This window comes from Mytilus edulis, chromosome 7 (assembly GCF_963676685.1).
Source record: "Mytilus edulis chromosome 7, xbMytEdul2.2, whole genome shotgun sequence".
Lineage (NCBI taxonomy): Eukaryota > Metazoa > Mollusca > Bivalvia > Mytilida > Mytilidae > Mytilus > Mytilus edulis.
The window spans coordinates 31,922,885-31,948,165 of NC_092350.1; the positions used below are offsets into that span (position 1 = coordinate 31,922,885).

At 32.5% G+C, this 25,281-nt stretch overlaps 2 protein-coding genes across 2 annotated transcripts in view; one reads left to right on the forward strand and one right to left on the reverse strand.

The window, feature by feature from the left end:
- The window catches only part of LOC139482631 (deubiquitinating protein VCPIP1-like), a 30,987-nt gene extending 17,194 nt beyond the window's left edge, over nucleotides 1–13,793 (reverse strand). The window contains exons 1-7 of the mRNA XM_071266559.1: nucleotides 13,683–13,793; nucleotides 6,971–7,872; nucleotides 6,151–6,279; nucleotides 4,762–4,892; nucleotides 4,014–4,125; nucleotides 1,389–1,598; nucleotides 1,093–1,180 (exon numbers count right to left, since the gene is read on the reverse strand). Coding sequence (XP_071122660.1) covers nucleotides 1,093–1,180; nucleotides 1,389–1,598; nucleotides 4,014–4,125; nucleotides 4,762–4,892; nucleotides 6,151–6,279; nucleotides 6,971–7,835 — 1,535 coding nt within the window. The 5' untranslated portion in view covers nucleotides 7,836–7,872; nucleotides 13,683–13,793. The remainder of the gene's footprint in view (nucleotides 1–1,092; nucleotides 1,181–1,388; nucleotides 1,599–4,013; nucleotides 4,126–4,761; nucleotides 4,893–6,150; nucleotides 6,280–6,970; nucleotides 7,873–13,682) is intronic.
- On the forward strand, nucleotides 13,766–24,827 carry LOC139482632 (protein phosphatase inhibitor 2-like). Its single transcript, XM_071266560.1, has 4 exons — nucleotides 13,766–14,030; nucleotides 19,129–19,332; nucleotides 19,660–19,769; nucleotides 20,726–24,827. Exons 1-4 carry the CDS (start codon nucleotides 13,954–13,956, stop codon nucleotides 20,962–20,964), a joined length of 630 nt encoding a protein of 209 aa, XP_071122661.1. The 5' UTR covers nucleotides 13,766–13,953; the 3' UTR covers nucleotides 20,965–24,827.
- Nucleotides 24,828–25,281: the final 454 nt, after the last annotated feature.

The following is a 25,281-nucleotide window of genomic DNA, read 5'->3' on the forward strand; positions in this document are numbered from 1 at the left end:
TAATAAGACAAACTTACCCCTGACAGAATGAACAGATACTAAGTTGACTGTTTGCCATATCTGGTAATAAGACAAACTTACCCCTGACAGAAGGAACAGATACTAAGTTGACTGTTTGTCATATCTGGTAATAAGACAAACTTACCCCTGACAGAATGAACAGATACAAGTTGACTGTTTGTATGTCTGGTAATAAGACAAACTTACCCCTGACAGAATGAAGATACTTAGTTGACTGTTTGCCATATCTGGTAATAAGACAAACTTACCCCTGACAGAAGGTACAGATGCTAAGTTGACTGTTTGCCATATCTTGTAATAAGACAAACTTACCCCTGACAGAAGGAGCAGATACTAAGTTGACTGTTTGTCATATCTGGTAATAAGACAAACTTACCCCTGACAGAATGAACAGATACTAAGTTGACTGTTTGCCATATCTGGTAATAAGACAGACTTACCCCTGACAGAAGGAACAGATACTAAGTTGACTGTTTGTATGTCTGGTAATAAGACAAACTTACCCCTGACAGAATGAAGATACTTAGTTGACTGTTTGCCATATCTGGTAATAAGACAAACTTACCCCTGACAGAAGGAGCAGATACTAAGTTGACTGTTTGTATGTCTGGTAATAAGACAAACTTACCCCTGACAGAATGAAGATACTTAGTTGACTGTTTGCCATATCTGGTAATAAGACAAAATTACCCCTGACAGAAGGTACAGATGCTAAGTTGACTGTTTGCCATATCTTGTAATAAGACAAACTTACCCCTGACAGAATGAACAGATACTAAGTTGACTGTTTGCCATATCTGGTAATAAGACAAACTTACCCCTGACAGAAGGAGCAGATACTAAGTTGACTGTTTGTATGTCTGGTAATAAGACAAACTTACCCCTGACAGAATGAAGATACTTAGATGACTGTTTGCCATATCTGGTAATAAGACAAACTTACCCCTGACAGAAGGTACAGATGCTAAGTTGACTGTTTGCCATATCTTGTAATAAGACAAACTTACCCCTGACAGAAGGAACAGATACTAAGTTGACTGTTTGCCATATCTGGTAATAAGACAAACTTACCCTTGACAGAAGGAACAGATACTAAGTTGACTGTTTGCCATATCAGGTATCAGCACATCGTTTTCAGCATCATAATTACATACAACTCCTGTAAATACAAGGATAATGTCATTTTTTTTTCACTATATAACATGTTATCAGTGACACATAGAAAGTTTCATATGGCTATAGAACAAAAAAAATCTTTCATAAAAAAGAAACAAAAATGTTTGCAATTAAAATTTGGTTATAAGTAATTTAATTAACCAACATTTTAAAAATTTATTACAAAATCTAATGGTAAAGCAATATTTTACCTTGCATTGGAAATTGATATTTTTTATCCGGTTTGAGAGCTCCTTGTGTTTTTATTGCTATATTGTACAGACTTCCTCCCTTGCGGAACCATTCTGGTGGCAGTATATATTCCATCACACCATCACAAGTAAGACAGCGGTATAACTTTTTCTCTCTTACAGCTCTCTGAGTTGTCTTTAACACTTCTTCAGGTAGTACACCAACAATGCCTACAAAATACAGAATCATTGATTACTTGTCCGTTTGAATTTATTTTTTACATCTGGGATTAACAGGTACAATGTAACAGAAACCAAAGGGAAACCAGATGCTCTGCAGGGCACAGCTTTATACGACCGCAGAGGTTGAACCCTGAGCGATTGGGGCAAGTATGGACACAACTTTCAAGCTGGATTCAGCTCTAAATTTGGACTGTGATTAAATAGTTGACACAGCATAGGTTTCTGACACAGAATGAATGTGGTCTAATGAACTTAAAATATTTGTTTTGCCTTTGAGCAATTCACTACGCTGTTGAATATTAATCCTCTCAAAAAAATTGAAGAAATAGCAATAACTACTCATTTAAATACATCATAAAATATTAAAATGTAAAAAAGTGCTTGTTATCACTGAATGGTAAAGATTGTTTTAATTTATCAGTTGGTAGTAAAAGTAAAAATATACATTGTATATTGTATAAAACAATGATTTAAGTTGATTCAACTACTATTCTGGGCAAAGAAAGATAACTCCAATCAATTGAAAATTTCTTGCTATTGCACAATATTGTGCAATTAGATATTTCTTGCTATTGCGCAATACTGTGCAATTGAAAATATTTGCTATTGCACAATACTGTGCAATTGAAGATTTCTTAATATTGCTCAATACTGTGTAATTGAAAATTTCTTGCTATTGCACAATACTGTGCAATTGAAGATTTCTTGCTATTGCTGAATACTCTGCAATTGAAAATTTCTTGCTATTGCACAATACTTAATATAATAATTTTGGATTTTGATTTGGACCAACTTGAAAACTGGGCCCATAATAAAAAATCTAAGTTCATGTTTAGATTCAGCATATCAAAGAAGCCCAAGAATTCAATTTTTGTTAAAATCAAGCTAAGTTTAATTTTGGACCCTTTGGACCTTTATGTTGACCAATTTGAAAACGAGACCAAAAATTAAGAATCTACATACACAGTTAGAATCGGCATATCAAAGAAACCCAATTATTCAATTTTTGATGAAATCAAACAAAGTTTAATTTTGGACCCTGATTTGGACCAACTTGAAAACTGGGCCAATAATAAAAAATCTAAGTACATTTTTAGATTCAGCATATCAAAGAACCCCAAGGATTCAATTTTGTCAAAATCAAACAAAGTTTAATTTTGGACCCTTTCTTCTTCCAATACAGTGCAGTTCTCTAGTTGAGTATTATTTGGACCTTAATGTAGACCAATTTGTAAACGGGACCAAAAATTAAGAATCTACAGACACAGTTAGATTCGGCATATCAAAGAACCCCAATTATTCAATTTTTGATGAAATCAAACAAAGTTTAATTTTGGACCCTTTGGGCCCGTAATTCCTAAACTGTTGGGACCAAAACTCCCAAAATCAATCCCAACCTTCCTTTTGTGGTCATAAACCTTGTGTTTACATTTCATTAATTTCTATTTACTAATACTAAAGTTATTGTGCGAAAACCAAGAATAATGCTTATTTGGACCCTATTTTGGCCCCTAATTCCTAAACTGCTGGAACCAAAACTCCCAAAATCAATCCCAACCTTCCTTTTGTGGTCATAAACCTTGTGTCAAAATTTCATAAATTTCCAATTACTTAAACTAAAGTTATAGTGCCAAAACCAAGAAAATGCTTATTTGGGCCCTTTTTGGCCCCTAATTCCTGAAATGATGGGATCAAAACTCTCAAAACCAATCCCAACCTTCCTTTTGTGGTCATAAACCTTGTGTTAAAATTTCATAGATTTCTATTTACTTTTACTAAAGTTAGAGTGCGAAAACAAAAAGTTTTGGACGACGACGACGCAGGACGACGCAGGACGATGACGACGCCAGCGTGATAGCAATATACGACGAAAAATTAAAATTTTTGTGGTCATATAAAAAGCAACATGCACGTCAAGCAAGGTACACTGACCAACATCAAACAATGATGAAGGAACAGGAAACAGATTTTTTTTTTATATCTTAAGTATTAATAACTCTCATCAAAACCCATAATATTATCAGGTGCTCTGGATGGGTTGCATTCAGTTAAAAAGCTTGATGCACATTTTCTCTTTTTAATTAAGAAACAGTTTGTTGTAAAGATATTTTGTAATCATGAAACTTTTTAAGTTTTACCTATTGCATGTATTGTTATTTATACATATTGTTTAGATCATTTGTAATATGCCATATGTATACACTGTATTTTAATACACTGGTGAGTCGTAAGGCTCAAAGTTAATAAAGAATTTGAATTTGAATTGTTTCAAATTGTTCAGTAGCTTAAACAGCTAATCAATAAAATGTGGAAAGGGTTGCATTCAGTTAAAAAGCTTGAAGTATCAAGGTCAATTTCCATCTTTCTTTAAACACAAATATTCTGTTAAATAATGTTTCATACCTGAAGTTTTATACATAAACTGGTGGACGTCTGCTACAAGTTGCTGATGCACACCATGTTTTTCAAAGTAAACTTCTTCCATGGCGGACACAAGATGCCTCAGATATTTATCCTGAAATAAAACAAATATATGAAAACTATTATATTATGACAATTCAAAAAGAAACTTAGTTTAATAGTTAATTTCAAATAAGGGGTAAATCACATATTGTAAAATTTAATAAATAGCACTTTCAAGTTTTATTATCAAATACTTTTTATGCAAATAAAGAGATACATGTGAATACTAGCAACAGTTATGCTACATGTAGTTCCCCATTTCCATTCTCGATTTTATTACTTTTTATTCAGGACTATAACTAATATGTAATTGACACTACAAAGGCACATGAAACTGCCTGTGACTTGTCTGTTTGGTATTGCGGGTCACAAGCCAAAAACTATAATTTGAGATATGCAAAATGTACAAGTCTATCTTTATGTTGTGAACTTGTGAGCACCTGAGATCACCACTAGTTTTTTGTGGGGTTCGTGTTATTTATTCATTAGTTTTCTATGTTGTGTCATGTATACTATTGTTTGTTTGTTTGTCCTTTTAATTTTTTAGCCTGTGTGTTGTCAGTTTATTTTCGATTTATGAGTTTGACTGTCCCTCTGGTGTGCAGCTTTTGAGGAAAGTTTAGCTTTTTATATCTTATGATATATTCCAATGAATTTTATCTTGCTTATTGTTTGGAAATAAACTTACAGATAAACATTTGTCCCCTCCAACTATACAATGACCATACTCATCTAACTCAATATATTTATCTAACAGTGTACTTGGCATGCCCCATGTCTTCTGGATCATGTAGCGAGGAAGTTTAGGTGGTGGTTTACCTGAAAAAACAAATACAGTTTTGTTATACAGAAATATTACAGGGTATAGAAAGAGAGGATATATAAAGACAGAAATTATCTTAATAAATAAGATTTAAATTTATTATTTTTTCTTTTGTTTTTTTTCAATTGTCATATAAAATACCACTTTCAACATGTACATAAAAGATAACATTTCTCTCTCATCTATCAGCTACCACAAACAATCTTTAAAATATAATCAATCTGCTGTTTAGTGAATGCTAGTAAAACGTAAAACATAGCAGTGACATAAATACATTGTAACCGGAGAGCACGAATTTCATTACAAAATCGCTTGTCTCCACCGGGACTCGAACCCGGGACCTCTGTGGCAGCATGCTAACCGACTGAGCTAAAGAAGTACTTCCTTAGCTCAACCGCTTACGGCTGACTAAGTATTTACTAAATGTTCTAAGGGAAGCAATCCCGTCACACTTCCCCCACCTCAAGAGTCATCATACCATTATGACTCTCACACAAACATACCCTAGCTAGAATTCCTCTCTAACTACCGTGGGTTTTATAGTTGGGCGCCAATGTAACCGGAGAGCATGAATTTCATTACAAAATCGCTTGTCTTCACCGGGACTCGAACCCGGGACCTCTGTGTTACAAGGCAGCGCGCTAACCGACTGAGCTAAAGAAGTACTTCCTTAGCTCAACCGCTTACGGCTGACTAAGTATTTACTAAATGTTCTAAGGGAAGCAATCCCGTCACAACATAATGACTGGTGATGCTAATAAAATGAAGAGGAAACATGATTATAAGAGCTTTACGACCCACACCTTGTATATCTGTTTTTCTGTTGTATGATGAAACTGTTTAATTTTTGGAATAACATTTCAAGCAAGTTTTTGAATTCAATCAACAATCATGGAGTGTGTTACTGAATATAGATATTGGAAACAAACTAAACTAAGTTGTAATACATGTCTCTGATCTATTAAAAGCAAAATTATTGATGTCTGAAAAACTTGGACCACAAATTGAACCTAAATATGAAGTAGCAAACAATGGAATGTAGGAAGGAAGTGTCCCACTTTCACAATAAATTGATACAGGTTGGACTTTGAACAAGTAGCAAGAGTTGTCTTTAACTGAAATATGAACTACAGTCATATATACAGACCGATGTATCTGTATTGTCTTTGATCTTCAAACAATGTGTATGTACTGATCTTCATTCTGTCAAACTAGTATAAACCAAATAATTGATCTTCATTCTAAGGTACCTACCTTTTATACCAACCAAAGATATATAATGATTTCTGCCTACACTACTCCAGGCAATGCAAATTGGTTTGTTCAAAGTTCCATCTTTACTTTTACATTCCTCAGGCTTTATAAGTCCTGGTAAAAAAACAGCTGTAAAGAGAAAATGAAAAAAGCTTGACATACCATAAAAACATCTTATCAAAACAATGTATAAATATAAAAAATGTTAGTGGACTTTCAACACCTATATAAACAAAATCTTCTTACAAATATGGTTGAAACATATGATCAATGAAGAATATTTTGTCACAGCAACTTCCTTTTCAAACATAAAATAAATATAAGAACAGCTTTCCAATGTTCATATTGTATGTCCAAGGGCAATAACACAAATAGTTTTCAATTTCATGTTAAAAGGTTATTCATGTTTTCTGAACTGCTTATTTAAAATGTAAACCTTTGAAATGAATTTCCCTAAAAAACACACTAAAAATGTAGGAATGAGAGCTCTTACAATTTTTGATGTACACAAACTGTAATTTTATGTTTACTGCACTTCTTAAAAGATATGAATGTACTGAATTTTTCATAAACTTAATATATTTTTGTATTATTTCATTTGTATTTGTTGATGAATGATGCAAAGTTCCATAGATTTATATTTACAATGTTTTACTTATTAAACTTATTTTGAAAAATTCACAGCATAATATAACAATTTTTATGAACTTGGAATTATCATTACTCTCACATGAGAAATGTCCAATTTTTCATTTGGAAAATTTAAAGGACTACTTCTATTTTATTGAAAAGGTCTACCGGTACTTCATATTCAACTTACCTGAATAGTCCCCACTGCTCTGCATTCCTTCTATAGAATCTAACAATATAATTGGTCTTCTCAGTACATTGGCTAATCCAAACACATGTATGTTCCTTAAACCTAAAGGTTCACCATCTCGTGGACAAAACTCTGGATGACATTCTTGAATAATGTCATTCCATTCATCTCTGTCTACAAAGTCTTTGAACAAGTCTTTATATTTGTCTAAATTTTCTGTGAAATGATTCATCAAGTTCACACGTAAGGCATGCCAGAACAACTCCCTCCCAACCAGGGCACGTGACACAGCATGGACCAAACAATGACCATCTCCATCAGCATGTATAGCTACCAGTCTCTCCTCTCCATCATTGACATCTTTAATAACATCCAGGGTACCAGATAAGTATTTCAGGCTACCAGACTTATCTCTACCATAGCCAGTAATAGATAAATTCTCTTCATCAATAACAAAAGCACGATCACCTAAAATTTTACCACAATCAAATACAGGAGGTTGTCCAAGTTCAGTCAGTAACTGAGCTTTACCTGTCTTCTTACACATCCCATATCTTGTTAATATAGGCGATACCAGTTTACAGACATAATTAGATAACCCTAACACCTTGACATTATCTGGTCCTTTTTTGGGTTTGACATTTCCTAATAAAATATTTTTAAGGATATTATGTAAGGCGACACTTGGATTTGTCACCTCAGCAATATTTTGAAGGGTGGATTTTTCATGTCTTTGACCACAACTTGTACATTCTATACTTTTATCATAAGCTGGGAAAAATAGTTTGGCACGACACTGTTCATCTGGACAGGTACCACACAGTACTTTGTAATCTTCACGTCTTCTTGATAAAGCTTGTTCCATCTTATGTCAGACAGTCCTTTTATTTCAACATCTGGAGCTGAAATGAGTGTAACACTGCATTTATTTATATTCAAAAGTGTGCATAAACTGATAATTTTAAAGGATACATGTAGATGATACAATCGTACCAAAAAGGGCAATAAAAATCATAAGAAATAAACACAATAACAGATCTGAGTTCTAATGTCCACCATGTTGCACATATTCTACAGGTACAAGGGCAATAACTACAAAAAACACTCTTTTTTTCTTAATTTTTTAACAAATTTTTAGAGAAATGAAAGCTTCAAAATCAGAGCCAATGCAATGCAATTTCTGTTTTTACTAATATTACTAAGGGGCATAAAACATTTTAGAATCAAAGAGCAGAATGCTCTGAGGGATACGATTGCCATAGTTTTCATTGACACATGTATAGCAGTTCTGCCAACTTTTCATAATTTAAGCAAATGCGTGAGATTTGGCCAAAATTGAAAAGATCAAAGAGGGAAAAAAAGATCCAAGGATACTGCCGCAAAAAAGCATGAACATGCGTGAGTCTAGCGCATTTTTGGCAGCCCTGGTACAGCTGGATAGTATTATTTTCAAAACTAATTCGACTGCACATGCAAAATGTAATAATCTGAATAGTCACTCAACTTTAAAAATAGCCAATCCCGGATACAAGTGTATGAGCAATGTACTTATTGTGTTTTATTTTTGAACTATCAATTCCAAGTTTACTTTCCACAGCAGTCACTGAGAGTGAGAGAAGGTATTTCACTTCGTATCTTATCACCGTTAATTCTAGGAGGAACCCCATTTCTAACTTTTTAAATATTAATTTCCTTTGGGTCAGTGGGCATGACTCCTTTCTGTACACACTCCTCTGTTTAAATTGAGATCGTTCTTAATATATTAATATGACGTTTATCGACATCTAACGAGTTAATTTTTCTTGAGTCGTATTGTATCTTGATTTTGACTGGAAATACTCGAAACGATAATATGGAAGACTCCATTTTAGCTGAAGGGGTGTTATAGGTAAACCTACATTTATTTAATTTAAATGATGCATATGATTTAAAATTATGCAACAACAATAACCCTCAATAGCTGTCAGACATAGAAAGAATCCCATGAGTTTCAAAATAATCAATGAAGCGTGGAATCCAGAGCAACCACTCAATCTGATACCCCTTGAAATCAAGAAAACTATATGCATGCGCATTAATACATAAACAAACCCGCAACTTGCGATTTGGAACAAGAACATTTATTAAATGATATGATGAATGGTTCTCCATTTCTTTATGAGAGTACAGTATCAAATATCAATTTCATAACGGTAAAATATAGAAAAACTCCACTTCAGTTCTTATATGACAGAAATAGAATTATCTGTCAGAGAACTCTCGCATTTATCAAAACTGGGGAATTCCCTCTGACGAGTTTCTAAATTTATAAAAGCACTAAATATAAATACTGCTTAATTAAGTGTTGTTAAAAACACGCATATAAGTCAAAGGAAATATCAAACATGAAGATTATGAGAAGAACATTACAGGAAAGTTGTTTATGTTCAATCCTTTTCATTGCTTTTGCTTGTTTTTACCTTTTAAAGCAAAACAATCATAAGAATCTGAGATGTTGCTGAATGTTTAGAATAAAACAGTTGACGTGAGGGAATGCAGCCCTGAGTCAACGGTAAAATTCTACAGATTGCTTGAAAGCAATCGTATCCCAAAAACATTTGATTGTCACTTATTTAGAAAGTGTCAAAGGCATCGCTGACATAAACCTATGATCATGATGATAAAAGTTTCATAAATTTCTGGCAAGAATTGTACACATAAAAGCGCTTACAAAGCAAAGTTTCCATGATATGTTATTAAGATTTCCAAGGTCATAATTTACAGTACTGGTAAAAATTTTCTATTTATTGGCATTTATTTTCCAACTTGTTCAACAAAAAAAATGTTCACATGAGAGTGCTAAATAAATTGACCCCTTATTTCTTTGCCTCCCGGCCCCCTAGCTTTAAGCTGGGGACAAACATGAAATTAAACCACTATCAGTGGAGTAAGAAATGTACTATGTAGATCTGAACTAAATTTTGTTTGTACTGATTTGAGGTATTAAATTAAGCAGTTTTCAATAACAATTTTGAAGTTGATTTTAAATTGAACAGAAAATAAACTAATGCATAATACGACACTCTAGTTTAAACTACGGCACAAGGTATGTAGAGATGTGTGGGAGGGTGGGAATTGTCATTTAAATGTAATGAAATTTCTTTTGCCTAAAAGACAGGATTGAGAGCCTGGGATCCAGCACTGTAACCAAAACCCATTTTATTAAATCTGATTGTTTGCCCCTTTTCATGTTCACTCCCATTTTAAAGATTTTGTTGTAGTGCGCTAAAAAATAAAGTAAATTAAGGTTTTTCACTGTTTTAAAAATAAGATGACACCCTAAGAATATAAAGATGTTTACCTTAATGCTTAGTGTTTTGTGAATGATTTTGACCAAATGGTTAAAAAAAATTGTCATCATGATCAAAGGCCACAGGTAATACCTGCCTTCTATTGATGAATTTTCTGAAACTTAAAACTGAAAATGAAATTTCTCATTCTGTCTGTTTTGTAACGGGAGTGGAAGTTTCCACTGGCTTCGTTTTCCCGTTGTCTACCCAAGTTCTGGGATATTAGACAAAGTACGTAAAACTACGTAAATATAAACAAGATGTTTATTTGAAGACATACATTATGATTGAACATACGATTACATAAATAAATATACTAAAATACGGTGGTGGCTAGTCTACTTGTCCTTATAAAGTTCCATATTTGAAAGCCAAACGATATGAGCGTCTGCTCATTTCAAATCCTTCGTGTAGACTGCCCCGAACCCGGTGAGTGACGTCATACTTATAGTTCCTATGGACAACGAGCCCGGCGGGGCACGTGCCAGAACAGGAAGTCCCGACAAGGATAATTTCATGGCCGGTCTCGGAAGAAAGAGTTACGGAACTATAAGTCATACTAAAGTTAACCAATTTCCCCAAATAAATAGAATATAGACAAGTAAACAAAGTGACCACCATTACACTCCCCCTCTCTTAAGACATAATGTGCCCACACATTATTCCAAAGATCGGTGAGATATATACTTACCAATATTTAGAATACAGACAGATATTTTTAGCAACAAATTAATCAATTTACTGTTAATGTCAATAAATAATTTGAAAAATAGTTCAAGATATTCGGTCATTCACTTAATGTTCAAAAGTCACAAATACATGTACATCACGAGACATCATCACGGAGTAAGGAATCCAATTATAAAGTTCGAGCGGAGCATCCAGGCACACATCTTGTCCAAGGTTCCAGGTAGGTAAATAAGGTAAAATTCGTCTAGTAGAGTTTCCAAATCTGTAAAGTAGTCCAAGTAAGTGTTCCCCAACATTTATAATTCCATGTGGTTTAGTTACGTTAAACTTATCGGCAAAAAGGCCAATATAAAATCCAATATGTTCCCTCATTGTGGCCAGCTATCCACGCACTGAAACAGTTTCAGTTTTACCACCTATATTCTGTCAGACACTGGAATAAATTAAGAAGCACATTCTTCTTATAAAATCCTGACTCACCAAGAGTCTTAAAAAGTCTATATACGCAAGCACTGCACCACTTGATCGGGTGCCCCAATATGTAATTTTATAGGTCACCGAAAGCATATAGCCCATGGTATTACTTTAACCATATAAAAACACATTTCTATACTGGAATCCATACAAACTGATTGTTTGTTTATTAAATATATTCAAAAATTAGAAAGTCATATAAAACAATTGGACTGTAATAATAAATCATTCATTGTATTCCAGTAATCCCCAAACAATATTCTTAGCCATGTGGACAACATACCCATGGTGAACCAATTAAGGTTTACAATAAAAATGTATACGCAAAATATATACCTATTCTCGCGCCATTCTAGCACCTAAGGTATTTCCAAAATTGCCTCTGTATACACCACCGAAAGCAGCTTCCAACAACAGCTAAGATAATGAGTGTACGTTCTTCTGTTATCTTTATTCTAGTCACAACTCGTACAAGACAACCCTATTCCAGCTGTATGACAAAAATGTCACTTTAATCCAAATCCTCGCTATATCCTAGTTTCTACATTTGCTAAAGCCACATTGCTTAGCAACTGAAAAGATTCAGTATTATTTTCATGCACGTTACAATCCCACCAAACTGAAATAATTCAGTTTATTTCCAAAAAGATCGAAGTAAAAATAAATAGTATTATATCATGATGGTGTTATGTATATAAATATCTCGAGTACAAAACTGTACTTTTACTCCTTTTTTATAATATTAAAATGAACCGGACAAATTTCCAGTATATAATCCATGATGGCACAATATAGCCTATGACTTTCGGTTCAACTTTGAAGTTTTGAGAATTGTTAATTCCCTCCTTTCCATGCAAGAAAGGTAAATAATTGTTATAACATCCACACTGACAAGACATAGATATGCAGACAATACTGCATGACAGAAATGCAAGTACAAAATGTACTTTTTAATCCAAAACAATTTGAAGTATAATCAAAACAAATTATTTGATTTTCCAAATCCATTTATGACAATAAATATGAATACGAACCAATAAACAGAACTAACAAATTAAACAACTTTTTCATGGTTAGAACGACAATGAGTATTCCCCATTGGTACCTCCTCCATACAAACATTCCTTAGATAGCAGGTGCTTTGACGTCGAAAATATGACGTCATATTGTAAACATGGCGTAAACAATCGCCGACTTCCTGGAAATTGAAAAGCCATAAAAAGCTTTAAAATACTTCGAATAAATGCAGTTAAATGTATAATTTTGCTGTGGTGGTGTACGCAAAAATGTTGTGTTTGTTTTCCTTGTATGCAAAAACAGCATATTTCCTCTGGAACGTGAACAAAATGTTCACCTTGTGCTCCAATTTGGAATTTAAAATCTGGATTTCTAATTTCTTTTTCTGAAAGTAAGTCACCTTTTATTACTTTGTTGTATAAAACGATATTGCATGCAGTACTGGTCATTGTCGGACCGGCACAAACAGCGGAAATGACAAGAAGACGAACAATAAACTGTTCGATTTTGACTCCTAGGGATACAAAAATCCCTTTTATTCCAACCATATTGCCGAAATAATGACAAACAAAATGTTTGTTTTAGTTATTGTCCTGAAATATCCCGGACGAGCCCCCAATGTAACGGGAGTGGAAGTTTCCACTGGCTTCGTTTTCCCGTTGTCTACCCAAGTTCTGGGATATTAGACAAAGTACGTAAAACTACGTAAATATAAACAAGATGTTTATTTGAAGACATACATTATGATTGAACATACGATTACATAAATAAATATACTAAAATACGGTGGTGGCTAGTCTACTTGTCCTTATAAAGTTCCATATTTGAAAGCCAAACGATATGAGCGTCTGCTCATTTCAAATCCTTCGTGTAGACTGCCCCGAACCCGGTGAGTGACGTCATACTTATAGTTCCTATGGACAACGAGCCCGGCGGGGCACGTGCCAGAACAGGAAGTCCCGACAAGGATAATTTCATGGCCGGTCTCGGAAGAAAGAGTTACGGAACTATAAGTCATACTAAAGTTAACCAATTTCCCCAAATAAATAGAATATAGACAAGTAAACAAAGTGACCACCATTACAGTTTGTTGTTACAACTTACAGAAATGTAAATTATTTAAACTTGTCATGGCATGAAATTAAAATGTAAATGTTGAACTAGCATTATAGAAAAGAGTTCACTGTAACTTTAGTGAATACCTAAGTGTCTATGCACAATTTTCCGAAGTTCTTTTTACATTTCAGAGAGTTTTGATTTCAGTTTCACAATCGCAAAACAGGAAGTCGACTCTGCGGGACAGTTACGTATTTACATTGAATTAATTTTATAAACTTACTTTGACTAATTTAAAATGGATTTACCTTTAAAGATATATTAATTTCCATATGGATAAAGATTGTCAGACTTATAACAAATCAATTGTCTACTATTAATATTCACTGCAATCCTGCTGTGTCAAAAATTTACAAAATGGCTTCAGAAGTGAAGCAGAAGCCAAAAGGCATTTTGAAAGCCTCTTCTAGCTTTGACAAACCAGATCATCAACAGTATGTAACCTCAAGACTCATAATAATAAATTTATAGTCTTTTTCCTCTCTGAGCTTTATCACAAACAGAAATTTAACAGTCAAAACTTAGACATAAACAAGTCAACATTTCTGATTTTAATATGAAGGCAGAATATTTTTATATTTGGCGTCATGAGTTACCTCCCATTATTTAAGTCATATGAGATATGATCTTTTAAAATGAGAGTGCAACTGTATCTCCACATTTATGAACTTTTTGTGCTGTTGTAACAACTGTCAACCTCGGGGTTTTGTTACAATACACCTTATCGCTATTTGTCCGCCATTACTGGATATCACACAGGTTCCCGTAAAATTTTGACAATAAAACAAAACATCTGACGCCACAATTGAAAAGTGATTGTTGTTGACGTCAAAAGTTCAAGCGGCCTGGTCAGCGGGGATAAGCGATAAGGTGTATATAATTACATTTGTCCTGCTCGAACTATTGACCAGAGCTCCAGATAAGATGCGTATTTGCATGATCACGCAATACAAATAATTAAAAACCCAATGCAATTGCCCATTACAGGTTTCAAAAACCCAATTGATTTAAAGGAAAACCCAATTATTTGCCAAAACCATGATTTCTTAACGCTTTGATTCACTATCGTTTGCGTTATTTACCCTCTTCTGATTACATTCGTCGCATAAATCTATTTTTAGAATATTCATAATTGGAAATGTCCTTCTGTTCTAATAATAGAAGTTCTGAACCCTGCATCAAGTAGCTGAAATGGGTCCCTGTTGGAATTTTCCGTTGCTCAAAAGTTACACATGTTTATGAAATCATTTCGATCTTCTCGGCGTTTATCCAATTAGCGTTCGTCATGTTTTCACATTTTTTGGTGGAAGAAGACTTCAAGTCTTCTGAAGGCCTATGGTGCCGGCTGTAAAATCATTGAACCATTACCACCTCCGTATGCTGCATCTGTTTCTGTGTATTACAATTTCATAACAACTTCCGATTCTTGACACCGATTTTTACACATGATTAAGCACTTAAATCATTTAATTTGTAAGTTAGGATTGTAAAACAATCACTATCGTAAATATATACCCTTTTATTTATGTAAATTATTAGATTTCATGCATCTTATCTACATGAACGTTATTTGTTTACTTGTAATGTTTTTAATGTAGATACATGTAGATACATGTATTTGTAGTATGCATTCCTAAATTTGTTATCGGGTCGACTCGCCCTGTTTACATGTTCTCCCTTGGTCTGTTAGTCTTGAGTTATTTCGCCCATATAGTATGTTGCCCTATGTTCATTCTCTTTACTCTTATCAAGGACGTTTAATTGAAAAATATTAATATTAAGGGTATCATAAAAAAAACCTTAAAACACGAATTTGTGAAAATCATCACAAAAATATGATTGTTCCTTATTTTGTTCCCAAGGTAAGACAATCGTGTTCAGCCAATCAAATTCAATGTTTCTCATGATCAAATTAATAAGCCAATAAAAACGTTTTCTCTGAAGATTATTCTAACATTCTAGATTTTGAACTTGTGTTGTTTTTATCTAGTTGTAAAATCGTGTACATGCCAGGTGAATCTTCATCTGCAAGGAGGTTATTACATAGCTTAAGGATAAAAGCATGGCTGATTGACATAATTCAATGATGCAGTACTACCATAAAGATAATAAATAGTAGTTTTTTCACTAATTTAATGACATAATACTTGTTGTAACATATGTTATTTTTGTATTCAATTAAATCATTTAAAGCACAATGTACTATTCTTTTTTTCACAAAGACCAACAAACAGGTTGGGACTCCCCCTACTCCCCCCCCCCCCCCCCCCCCCCATTATGAGTGGTGTCCCTTAAATGAGGGACTGTCCCTAAAACAAGGGGTCATTTTACTGAGAAAAAAAAAGAAAGAAACTTTTTAAAAGATTTTTAACTCAAAAGTGGGAAAATTCATTATATTTGGAACAACTTTTCTAAATGAGGGGTCAAATTAATAAAGAAGATATATGTTCAGAAACATCACAAAATTCTTTTGACATGTTTTGACCCATGATTTAATACTTGATAGATGCATAGTTCTTGGGGGAAAGTTTCATCAAATAATATGAATATAAAGGTGCTAATTTTTACAGTGGGTTGTAATGTTCTTCCAATGAGGAGTGTTGTTCCCAACCTGTTAAAGGTCCATCTTTGTGAATAATTCAAAATTGGAAATTTCAACAAGCATTTAATTTCCTTACACAAGAAAATGAATCCTGCTCTGCTAGCTACATTTTCATCTTTTCTACTGATTTAATAACTAGAATCATAAAAACAGACTTAAGAAAAAGGCATGTAAGCTCATCATACAAATATGACACTTCTTCTAGACAATCCAGATCGCGCAAAATACTTCTCTTAAAATTGTAACCTTTAAAATTGTTATCACGCACTAAAAAAAACCATGGGAACTTTCAAAAGTTGGCAGGTATGTAACAAGTCTTACTATTTTTATGCCCCATTTATGGGCATTATGTTTTTCTGGTCTGTCCGTCCGTCCTGCTTCAGGTTAAAGTTTATGGTCGAGGTAGTTTTTGATGAAGTTTAAGTTCAATCAACTTGAAACTTAGTACGCATGTGTTCCTTATGATATGATCTTTCTAATTGTACTGCCAAATTAAAGATTTTACCTAATTTTCACGGTCCACTGAACATAGAAAATGATTGTACGGATGGTAAATCCATGTACTTATGACACATTCTTGTTTGAAGAAAATAAATACGTCATAACGATAATGGAACAAAGCAGGCTGGGTTAGTGGGGCTGCTTTTATGGTAATTTAAGTTACCTTTAATTCACCTTATTCCACCTCAGAGCAATCAGCTGTTTGATTTCAAATTGCTCGGGACTTTAATATCATAACATACAATGAATTGAAACGAAAGTAAACGTCAGGGTAAAGTATTGAATAAGAGCATGTTTTCAGCTTCTTTTTGATAGCTGAGGGAAAGTTATGATGATAACAAGACAAGCTAGTGTTTTTATGAAGTGTCCATTGAACACACAGGTTTGTTTGCGTACCTAAACAAGAACATTGCTAGAACGATATTAAAACACGGGGTTTCGTCAAGAATGAAATTGGTTGAAAAAGTGAAAGGCAAAATCAATTATGACATGATATGTATTTGGAAAGCATCGGAAACCAAAAGTTCAAATATGGGACAACTTAACCCAGATTTATGTTGATCAAATTAAACAAAAACATTCAAGTATAATTTTAGTTGATGTATTTTTTTTTCATTTTAGTTGATGAGTGAATATATATATGTAAATGCTCTTTTGTTCCGACATTGGAAAGTTCCGGGCGGAAAGAACTAACTAGCCAAAAAGATCCAGAGGAACTTATTAACTAGTTACTTTGCTCTTCCTCCAGTTTAAAAGTTCCGTCGGAACAAAGTGACTAGTTGAAAAGTTCCAACGGAATTATATATATATATATATATTTGTAAATTTAAGTTGAATGTGGTCTCCGTCATTAAACCACACTATAAACCTGCTAAAGGTTTTTTGGTATATCTTAAATCTGGGAACTATTTAATATTTCTATTCAAAAGTAGATCTGACAAATAGGTGAAAGGACTGGCAAAACTTTCTGACAGCACCTAAATTTCACATATATTACAAACAAATCTAAACACTTAGGCAACACCTACCCCAACTAAACTGTATAGTAGGGTGCTCATATGGGATCAAGAAAGTTACTGTCCAACTAGTGACACCAGCTGCAGTTTATATAAGTTGTGAGAAAATACAAAACTGGCAGAAGGTTGAAAACAGGACACAAATTAAACGTACAATTGCTCATCAGTGAACAAACCAAATAAAACAGCTAGCACATATACAAAGAAAGAAACATATTTAAGATGGAAAAACATTTGGGGTTGATATAATGTGATTATAACATGCCTTAATATTCAATATTGTGATAAAAAAAAACCAATACATTAAGGAGCTTGGTGGTGAAAAACACAATTTGGTATTTGCTTGAGGGGTGAACTGGAATTGATAATGCAATTAAAAAACTTTATCACCCAATTACATAAAAAAAATGGTGGGTAAAAACCCCAATTTGTGAATTCTTATCTGGAGCTCTGATTGACGTCATACAACAATCACTTTTCCATTGTGGCGTAAGTTATTTTGCATTATGACATCAAAATTTAACAGGAACCTGTGTGGTGTCCAGTAATGGGGGACAAATAGCCATAAGGTGTATTTGCTGAGTTGACTATCCATACGACCCCCCAAAAAATATACTGATGCCACACCAGATTGGTAAATGTGTCGTTACCATTCCAGAATGGTCAATGTGTTGCCATTTCCAGAAACAGTTAAAAACACAATCTAAATATCCTAGTCTGAGTTCGTTCACCTAATTACAACAGTAACATGTATTTCATATACAATGTAGATAATGATAGTTCAAGTTAGTTGTAGTCCAAGTTTGTGATAGGCTGAGTTGAGTTATATATATCCAGCAGCAATAAAATGTATGATATACAAATGTACATTTTCATGATTATATGATATTCTCTTCCACTTTACCATGTTTACAATGTACACAATGTATTTGAATTTTTATTTAGATTTATAAAATATGTTATGATAACATGATTGAGAATGTTATATTGTGTATAATTATTGTCAGCTTTCTTCAAGGCTAAAATGTACCGCTTCCTATTTCAATGTAAACAAACATTAACTTTTAGTTGTGCTTGAGCACTATTAAAGTTCAAAAGGCTTGATTTCCAACAATTAATGATGAGCAAGAACACCTGTATTTGTTAAAAGTTCACTACATGCTAAACAAATTTAATTTCAAATGTAGATAGACTTTAGCTGTATATTAAGCATATTTAACTCCGCCAAAATATACGAGATAGACCCAAAATGCAATCATTTTCTTCAGGTCTGTGGTATTGAGTTACAACATGGCAAATTAAATGAAATTTGGGGGTGGGGCCAAAAATGGCCTTTATAGCCCTAGAGTCCTTTACTATTACCATGATTACAAATATCTAAGTGTAAATACTGAATATTTCATTTATTTTCAGTCCTCATTCAAAAGGAATGAAATGGGATGAAATGAACATATTAGCCACCCATCATCCTGCAGATAAGGACTATGGTCACATGAAAATAGATGAGCCAAAGACCCCATACAGTAAATTATCAGACGCAGAAGACGATGAAGAAGGAGGTCGACGAACCAGTGTATCTGAAGAACCAGGAGTTAACCCTGAGACAATAGCAACTAGGTATGTGTCTACATATGGCCTACATGCCCATCAGCACAGATTTGAAGAATTACATTAGACCTGTTAGAATTTATTATACAGGCCACTAGAATCTTTAAAAAATATCCAAAAAATTTAGCCTGTGGTTGCAAAAATTAAACTTGAAACACTGAGGTAAAACACAATTGTTCAAATTCGTTTATTAAACATTAAACTTAGCAAAGGAACAGCAACTTGGTCTTTCCACATACATGTAGGTATCAGATAAGACAAAAATTAAAGATATAGTCAACAAAGAATATTAATTTTTCTTGGAGTAAAGTGAATGATGTAGATATTATTTTACAGATTACAGACAGTAGAAGATAGAAACAAATTACATGCTAAAGTGTCGAAGGAAGAAGAGGAATCCTCGTCAGAGGAAGAGGAAGAAGAAATGGAAACAGAGGAAATGAAAGGTAGACAAATATATGGAGTGAAGGAATATATTTGTGAATTTTATTTTCAAATAAAAATAATTAAGATGTGGTTTGATTGCCAATGATACCACTCTCTATCAGAGACAATAGTGTGTAGAAGTTAGTCACCATTGGTCACCATACTGCCTTCCACAATGAGCAAAACCTATGTCTGGAATAAAATTTGTTTAGAAATAGCATATAAATAAAATTTTAATGTAGTATTCCTAGGCATAATAAATTATTACCAAATATCAGTTGCAAAACACAACACAAGAAGAAACTGAACAGACCCAAATGGCAGTACAAGTGTTGTGGTAGACACATCTTCATGAGATAATAAAAATCCTCAGGTATCTAAAAGTTTGACTAAAGATATGCATTGTCAGACACATTTATCTTCAACTTCCTGTTTGCCAAATATTTTATAATAAGTGAGCAATAGCTGACAGTTCTTGTTCTTTTTGCCATGATGATGTCCATTTTTCTTGAATATTAAGTTTTTGATTGCACTTATAGTATCATCTCTAACTTTTAATACCCCTGCTGCAGTGGAGGGGGAATTATGTGCTAACCTTGTCCATCCTTCAGTCAAACATAAGTCCCAAAATTGGTTTCTGTTCTCTAACTTGAGTTTGCCTCAACCAAAGTTATTAAACTTTAACACAATGCTTAGTACCAAAAATACACATATCAATTTCGAATGTTGGTGACATCATTTGTACTGTTCTCGAGTTATGCCACTTTATAACGTTATATGCAAAGGGAGGAATTTTCAATGGCTTATATCTAGAAAACAAACACACAGATCCTTACTTTTTTAGTTCCTTTATTTATATTCTTACAATTGATAACTGTCTTTTACAAAAGGCTTGTTATTTTGAAACAGAGTAGCAAACATCCGTAAATACAATTTAGATATATGTATATATACAAATATTTTCATTCTATTTCAGCAACACGCAGAGTATTTGAACAGAAAAGAAAGCTGCATTATAATGAATTCCAAGCTATAAAATTAGCAAAACAGTTAATGGAGGAAGAAGAAGATGTAGATGAAGAAGATGAAAATGATGATGATGAAGTTCAAGATTCTGATAAAAAAAATGATAACATTCAAGAGCAGGAAAAAAAAGTTCAAAAAGTTGAAAATCAGGATAAAACTAAGGCCGACTCACCAGCAAAGAATACATGATTTGTTTTATATGTGTTAAATAGATGTAGAATTTTCAAATTGATTCTTCCAAGTTCCTGTCAGTAAAAAGAAAATATTATGTTATGTTTACAAATTTGCTATTAAGGAAAATTGGACGTTAATTTTATTTTTAAGCTCTGAACCCAAGACATATATAAAGCTGTTAATTCTTGTCAGGAATTTGTGTTGTTGTAGGGTGTTGTTATGTGTTTGAACAGAAGGGCCATAATTATATCTAAGGGGCTTTGTTGCAATAAGATGGGCCATAAAACCTGATGTTTTCTATGTCCTATTTGCTTCAATTTTTCTTTATCAAAATGCCATGCGTTCACACTTATTGATCGAAACAATTTGTTTGAAATTATGATAAAAAATATTATAAGTACTTGGTATTTTAGAAGTTATTATCAGTTCAAAAAATTTTCTTGTTTCTTAGAAAAGATTTTTTTTTTTTTGCATTTATGGAAAGATTTTATTGAAATGAACATAGTAGAATAAAATGGCTAAAATTTGATATTTTAAGGAATTTGAATTCAGTTCTTTCCACATCCAAGGGTAATGTTTTTTAAGGATAAAAAATAATTTTAAACAATATATTGTAGATTTTTGAATTAACTCTGTCTTAAATCAAAACTAGCAATGACCTAGTCAGAAGTAGTAAATACATGTATCTATTCTTACACTAGTAAGCAATCATGTTTATTAATACACCGTAAAATTTTATTTGAATGAACATATTTAAATAAAATTCTCATGATAATTTTATAAATTTTGGTATTTTTGCAAGGAAATGTCTCATTGATTCTTTTCTGCTACATTCCTGGTTTGCTCAAGGCCACATAAAAAGTTTGATTTGAATTTCCAGACCTACCATTAAATTTTACCCCAACTTTAGATTTTGTTGTTGCCAGTGAATATCAAGTTTGAATTTTTCTTTAATATTTGAATTTGATAATATTGAGGGAAGAACATATATTTGAGCCTTGGTCCCACCTAGATTTTTTTTAGAGTAATGCACATTTCTAAATACTTATTATTGATAAATGGCCACTGAATATAAAAGCATTGTTAATGGTAAAATACACCATTTTTGTGTAACCTGTAATACAGACTTCAAAATATATATGATAAAATAAAGGAAAATATATGCCGTTAGCACCTGATGATAATAAACCTAAGTCTTCTCAGTATGCTCTGAATAAGGTTACATAAAACGAAATAACAAACCTTTTAACTTTTGAAACAATTTATGATAACATGTATAAACTGAGACTACAGTATTATTTTGATTTACCTGTTGATATTTTACAATTGATACATTGAAGTGGACATAGAAAGTATAAGGTTATACAATTTTATAAGTGCTAGATTCTTTATATACATGTAAATAGGTTTTAAATGCAAGGTCTGCAAAAGGTCAATACCACAATATTCTGCCATGAGAATTTTATATTTATTTAATATTCAAATTTCTAGTTGAGGTTAGAAAGATAGGTTGTTTATATTTTTTCATATTTCGGTTCTTTCATTGCCTTTTATCAGTTGACTTTGTTTTCCTAAAAACCATGGAAGTGTTTATGACCAAACCTCTTTGCAAAGGCATTTTTGATTGGACAGTGGTTTTTGACCTTGAGTTATCTATGCATGTCATCCATATATACTTGTAGTCATGTATTTGTTCCCTTTAAAGATACTATTGTATTTTGATGTCATTTATAATCATGAAACCATATCAGGGAGTCTTCCTTCTGTTATCATTGTTAGATGTACATGTATATAACTGTTGCTTTCAGTCAAATTTTGTTTTTAACCTTTTTTCAGAACATATATTTTTTTTAAAACAAACCAAAATAATGCATCTTCTCATTCTAAACTTTATGACAACATTTATTCAGCTAACTGTTAGGATCCCATTTTATTGACAGGAATGTCAAAATAGATTTGTATAAATTCTATCAATATTTTTTAACTTGAGACGTACCATGAAACTTGCCATACAGAAGTATTTAAAAAAAAAAAACTCTTTAGAGTGAAGAATCATTGTATAGCATCAGATACAGTGTAAGAATATTTACTGATTTTAGACAGTATGTAGGATAACTTAGAAAACCTTTGCATGTGATTTGCAAAAAAAATATGAATATCATAATAGCATTTCAACAAGTAGGGTGTTGAGGACAAATGAAACTTGCATTAATTACAAACAAAATAATTAGCAAGCAGCCACTGGTCAAGAATTAAAAAAAATTACTTCATTCTACAAAGAAGAGTGATTTGTGTCAGATATTTCAAATTATGTGTTCATTTCAAAATAGTGTATAACATGTTCTGGTATTTATAAAGTTGCACTAAAGACACTGTATTCATACAAGTCTTATATGCATCAGACATTGGATTAAAATCCCCGTCAGATTAGTAAAGAATAAGTACAAATTAGGGAAAACTTTTTTTTTTTTTTAAATATTAAAATTAAGGAAATCAAATTTCATAGCAATTATACCAATTTAAATCTTATACATCATTGATTATTCACTGACATTATTTTAAAGACTTATAATTTTGTTCATAGAACAAAGAAATAAACAACTTTACAGAAATTAGTCAGTTGTTGCAGTTTTGTATTCATATTACATGTTCATCTAAGGAGAAGCAATAAAATTGTATTTGTAACTCTGTTGTACCTTTTAACATTATAAAGTATGGGGATTTTTTCTTTCATTGTCCTTTATGAACATCATATTATTACCTTTTTAAAAAAAGATATTTTAGAAAAGATTTATTTTGTTGTTTTGTTGTTGGTAAACAACAATAACATCAGCATGTTTTTACAACGGGATGTTTTTTTTTTTTGTTTGCTTTGTATTTTCATTCCAATCGTTTGTTTTGTTATGTTTGTTAAATTCTACTGTTAAGGTGTGCTGTATTGACAGAAAGATCAAAGTGCTATATTTTTTATTTACATATCTTATTAAAAAGAAGACAAAAAATGCATGAAGAATATGCAAGGACATATATATTTTTTTAATACCTTGTATACATTTCATTCGTGATCTTTTGTTAAAAAAATTCAATTCACAAAATTACTATTGAATTACCTTTATAATGTAAGTTTCATGTTAATTCTAAGACAGACACAAGCAAGACTTTTTATGACAGATAGCTAATTGGCTGTTAGAAAATAAATCTATTTCACACATTTGTCTATAATAAAGAAGTGGAATATTAAGGATAAACGAGGAAGTAAAATTAAAAAGCAAAGTATCACTTCATTCGAAAAGAAGTATTTCATTTGTACAATTTGTGTAACAATTTTTATGAAAATCTAGTCTTCCTAACACAATTGTTTAACTTGGCTTGGCAAAATCTGCTATATTTATTGGTTTTACCCCAAATGTTGATAAGGGTACAATAATATTTTTAATCGACCACAAAAGAATCCTTGAATTGAATGGGTTAACTGGGAACAAAGTCATATATCTACATTATGTAAGAAATATGTATAAACTGAAATATAAGTCCAATCTTTACTCAAATGATTTGGTGAAGGATTACAAAAGAATATATAATATAAGGCACCAGATTATCAAGCTATATTACATGATACCAGTAGATTCCTTTATGCTACTCTACATATTAATTATAAGTCAGTCTTATACTACAGAATTTACTATAGTATTAATTATTTACTGTATAAATACTTACTTTACTGCAAAAACTTTCATTTTAGTTTTTTGTCTGCATTTATTTCATATTTGTTTCTCCATTAGTATGATAGATTATAACTGCTTGTTGTTGCTATGGTAATTGTCCTCATGTAGTAAGTCTTCATTATGCATAATAATTAAAAACGTTTTGCAGCATTATTTTTATTCATTTCTTAAAACATTTGAAATCCTTGATGATCACATTGCAACAAGTGCACTCACATTGCATGGTACATACAGATGTTTTGAAAGAAGAGAAATCTGTATTTTAGTCACATCTTATAATTTGAGGTCCAGTTATTATTACTTTTGATTGTTAAACATTACTTTCTGCACTCCATGCCTGTCAGTATTTGGTGGAGTAGGCCAAAATACCCATAGAGAACCACACAGGAAAACTGTCAATCTTCGTCAATAAAGATCAGAGTCAAACACATTTGCCACAAGCAGAATGTATACTCGCAATCTCACAATGTATTAAAACAGGCTACAGATGACTGTTGATGAAATACTTTGAAAATTCAGCCATTTAGGTCCCAATATTGTAAATATAAGTTAGGGTTAACTTCAAATTTACATCACATTGAATTAGGTACCAGCATGACCAGGGAAA